Here is a 5,000-nt window from a genome sequence, read left to right as displayed (position 1 = left end):
CGTCAGTCAGGTCTGTAGAGAATCAGGGATGAGTGAGTTAGCTGTATTATCTGTGACCATAACAAAACGCCACTCTACAAATGACGCACACACACACACACACACACACACACACACACACACACACACACACACACACACACACACACACACAGACACACACACACACACACACACACACACACACACACGACACACACACACACACACACACACACACACACACACACACACACACACACACACACACACACAGACTCTCTGATAAGACTCCTTTTCAGATCTCTAACGTCCGTTCACAGATGAGTCTCTGGAGTCACAACCTTAAAGTAATTTTTCCACCCTAAATCAACATCTGAAAGGAAAAGTTCACTCCTAAATCAATGTTTTAAAGAGATGGGTCACCCCAAAATCAATGTTTTAAAGAGATGGTTCACCCCAAAATCAATGTTTTAAAGAGATGGGTCACCCCAAAATCAATGTTTTAAAGAGATGGGTCACCCCAAAATCAATGTTTTAAAGAGATGGGTCACCCCAAAATCAATGTTTTAAAGAGATGGTTCACCCCAAAATCAATGTTTTAAAGAGATGGGTCACCCCAAAATCAATGTTTTAAAGAGATGGGTCACCCCAAAATCAATACCTCTTTTGTATACCTTCAAAGTGGTCCAGCCTGCCTCTGACGTTTACACTGAAAATAACAACATCACCTAAGTAGAATATTCAAATTATTGCAATCGAACAATTCTACACTTCCATGAATTCACAATATGTAAATCATATCATGATGGAGATTTCTTTATTTACTGAGAGACATATTTAAGAATAAAGCTTACATGAACAGAATAATATATTTTATTATTAAACAGGCAGTGGTCCCTTATAAAACATGTATTTGATGTTGTCCGGCCATCGTGCTTCAGCCTCAGACAGCTGTTATTAAGTGTATCATCATGTTTAACTTAAAGCCTAAAAGGATGCAATTCTCTTCAACCACATTAGCCTCAGTAATGACCATAACCAACTTATCCCTGCATGCACGGGTCATTGACCGTTTAAGAGATGAGAGCGAGACATCGGAGCAATCAGGGGCGCCATGACAACCCCTCTCCTCCCGCACGCCCTCCATTACGCCACGGTTCCGGCCTCGCGCCGGAGCATATGGAATAATTGGTGTGTTATTGGTCTCCCGGGGGACCAGGCATGTGTGGCGCGAGGGGTTCCTAATTGGACTGATTTGTTTTGATGTGTTTTAGAGGCGCTGAAGGAGGAGAGGGACCCTATAGAGCCGGCCCATCTCAGACAGTTACACAGAGACTCATTACATCTTCAGGAACCAAAGGGTTCCATTATTTACCTCTAATAAAAGGATCCTTTAAAGCAGTTTGGTTGGTCTCGATTTAACCTGCACTCCCTGACACTATGAACTGGTTAACCAGACCAGTCTGTGTCACCAAATAGGGGACTGAAATGTAACGACTGCAAATATAAAGATTTACATTGATTAAATGACTCTGTCATTACTGCGTATGCAGATGGTGAAGTTGTTTATTTTAGCTCTTTAATTGCTGTGTGTTTTACCACCAACGTGCACACAGCCAGACTGTCCGTAGGCAGCTCTCCCAGTGTCTCAGCAGGATCAGAGCAGGCACAGTAGGCTACCCTACTGATCGGGCTCGCTCCATTAGCCTGGCACGTGCATGGGGATAGATGGACAACTCAATAAACTGTCATAATAATATTGTTCTCCTCTGTGCAGGGAGCGCGCAGGGCCGTCTCTGATTTCATTTTAATAAGGTCAGTAATAATGGCACGAGCCAGCCGAGGAGAAAACAGCTCCCGAGGGGCCCATTGAGAGGCGCGATGCGCGAGGCCCCGGAGGTGCCACTAGAGCTGACCCGCCAGCTTCACAAACAATCTGATCACGCGGCTCCGCGGCCGCTGTCCCCTGTCTCGCGGGACCCGCCTCGGCACGTCACGCGCTCATGCCTATTGTCATCCCCCTCGTCCCCCTCGCGCTAATAAAATTGTCCCTCCTGCAGGCGAGGCATGTCGGGAAATTAATTTTATCTAATTATCCTGATGTCACCGCCGTCTTTCAGCACGTAATTAAAATGTGACCTGCGAGCTTCCTCCTCTATTCTCCACCGGAGAGAAAAAAACACAAACTGAATTAAATAAATCAAGTGTTTGGTGGCTGATTGTGTCCCTTCTTCCTGTCCGTGGTGGCTGATCCACACACACACACACACACACACACACACACACACACACACACACACACACACACACACACACACACACACACACACACACACACACACACACACACACACACACACACACACACACATTCTCTCTCTCTCTCTCTCTCTCTCTCTCTCTCTCTCTCTCTCTCTCTCCCACACACACACTCACTTGTTCTGTGTATGTGTCCCCACAGCGTACGGTGCAGAAGAATGCCAAGTATGTGTGCCTGGCCAGTAAGAACTGCCCGGTGGACAAACGGAGACGCAACCGCTGCCAGTACTGCCGCTTCCAGAAGTGCCTCAGTGTCGGCATGGTGAAGGAGGGTAGGAACACACTCACATACGAACTCTCGTGCACGATCACAATCAGTCCCGTTAGCTAATTTTCCTATAGAATACATCTGCTAATAAGGTAAATCTGACCCCTGGTCTCCATGGTGATGGTGTGTATCTCTAATGATTGTGTGATTGGCCGGTAGTGGTCTGGCCTATACAGCGGTCACACAGGTGCACACGCCCAATGCACACATTTTGCTTTGGTAAGACAAGGATTTAAGTTGTGAAAATCAGACAGACTGGCATCTCCTACTGATTCTAGGACCCACACAAGCCATGGGTCCCTCAGGAGTCCTGATTTAATGTCACCCTCTAACTCTCACAGAGTAACTCTCACAGAGTAACTCTCACACAGTAACTCTCACACGGTAACTCTCCCACGGTAACTCTCCCACGGTAACTCTCACACGGTAACTCTCACACGGTAACTCTCACACGGTAACTCTCACACGGTAACTCGTACACGGTAACTCGTACACGGTAACTCTCACACGGTAACTCTCCCACGGTAACTCTCACACGGTAACTCTCCCACGGTAACTCTCCCACGGTAACTCTCACACGGTAACTCGTACACGGTAACTCGTACACGGTAACTCTCACACAGTAACTCTCCCACAGTAACTCTCACACAGTAACTCTCACACAGTAACTCTCCCACAGTAACTCTCACGCGGTAACTCTCCCACAGTAACTCTCCCACAGTAACTCTCCCACAGTAACTCTCCCACAGTAACTCTCACACAGAAACTCTCACACAGTAACTCTCCCACAGTAACTCTCACACGGTAACTCTCACACGGTAACTCTCACACGGTAACTCTCACACGGTAACTCGTACACGGTAACTCGTACACGGTAACTCTCACACGGTAACTCTCCCACGGTAACTCTCACACAGTAACTCTCCCACGGTAACTCTCACACGGTAACTCTCACACGGTAACTCATACACGGTAACTCGTACACGGTAACTCTCACACAGTAACTCTCCCACAGTAACTCTCACACAGTAACTCTCCCACAGTAACTCTCACACGGTAACTCTCACGCGGTAACTCTCCCACAGTAACTCTCCCACAGTAACTCTCACACAGAAACTCTCCCACAGTAACTCTCCCACAGTAACTCTCACACAGTAACTCTCACACAGTAACTCTCCCACAGTAACTCTCACACAGTAACTCTCCCACAGTAACTCTCACACAGTAACTCCCCCATAGTAACTCTCCCACAGTAACTCTCACACAGTAACTCTCACACAGTAACTCGTACACGGTAACTCTTACACAGTAACTCTCACGCGGTAACTCTCCCACAGTAACTCGTACACGGTAACTTGTACACGGTAACTCGTACACGGTAACTCTCACACAGTAACTCTCCCACAGTAACTCTCACACAGTAACTCTCCCACAGTAACTCTCACACAGTAACTGTCACACAGTAACTCGTACACGGTAACTCTCCCACGGTAACTCTCACACGGTAACTCGTACACGGTAACTCTCACACGGTAACTCTCACATGGTAACTATCCCACAGTAACTCTCCCACAGTAACTCTCCTTCTCTCACACAGTAACTCGTACACGGTAACTCTTACACGGTAACTCTCACGCGGTAACTCTCCCACAGTAACTCTCCCACAGTAACTCTCACACAGTAACTCTCCCACGGTAACTCTCACACAGTAACTCTCACACGGTAACTCTCACACGGTAACTCTCCCACAGTAACTCTCACACAGTAACTCTCCCAGTAACTCCCACAGTAACTCTCACACGGTAACTCTCCCATAGTAACTCCCACGGTAACTCTCCCACGGTAACTCTCCCACGGTAACTCTCACACGGTAACTCTCCCACGGTAACTCGGTAACTCTCACGGTAACTCGTCACACGGTAACTCTCACACGGTAACTCGTACACGGTAACTCTCACACGGTAACTCGTCACATCGGTAACTCTCACACGGTAACTCGTCACACGGTAACTCGTACACGGTAACTCTCACACGGTAACTCTCACACGGTAACTCGTACACGGTAACTCTCACACGGTAACTCTCACGGTAACTCTCACACGGTAACTCGTCACACGGTAACTCTTACACGGTAACTCTCACATGGTAACTCTCACACAGTAACTCTCCCACAGTAACTCTCACACGGTAACTCGTACACGGTAACTCTCCCACGGTAACTCTTACACGGTAACTCTCCCACGGTAACTCTCCCACGGTAACTCTCCCACAGTAACTCTCCCAAAGTAACTCTCACACAGTAACTCTCACACAGCTCCACTGCCCTCTGCTGGCCAGTAATAGTGGGAATGGTGGAACAGTGGGAAGGATGGGACTGGGATTTTCATCTTTCATCAGCAGTTTACCAAAATGAGCCATACCTGCTATCCTC

At 47.5% G+C, this 5,000-nt stretch overlaps 1 protein-coding gene across 1 annotated transcript in view; it reads left to right on the top strand.

Annotated features, from left to right (window-relative positions):
• nr4a3 (nuclear receptor subfamily 4, group A, member 3) overlaps positions 1 to 5,000 on the top strand; it is a 34,421-nt gene that overhangs the window by 20,380 nt on the left and 9,041 nt on the right. Inside the window, 1 exon segment of the mRNA XM_045712910.2 lies at positions 2,444 to 2,573. Coding sequence (XP_045568866.2) covers positions 2,444 to 2,573 — 130 coding nt within the window.

This window comes from Salmo salar, chromosome 05 (genome assembly GCF_965601325.2).
Source record: "Salmo salar chromosome 05, fSalSal1, whole genome shotgun sequence".
Classification (NCBI taxonomy): Eukaryota; Metazoa; Chordata; class Actinopteri; order Salmoniformes; family Salmonidae; genus Salmo; species Salmo salar.
This window is presented reverse-complemented; position numbering and strand designations above follow the sequence as displayed.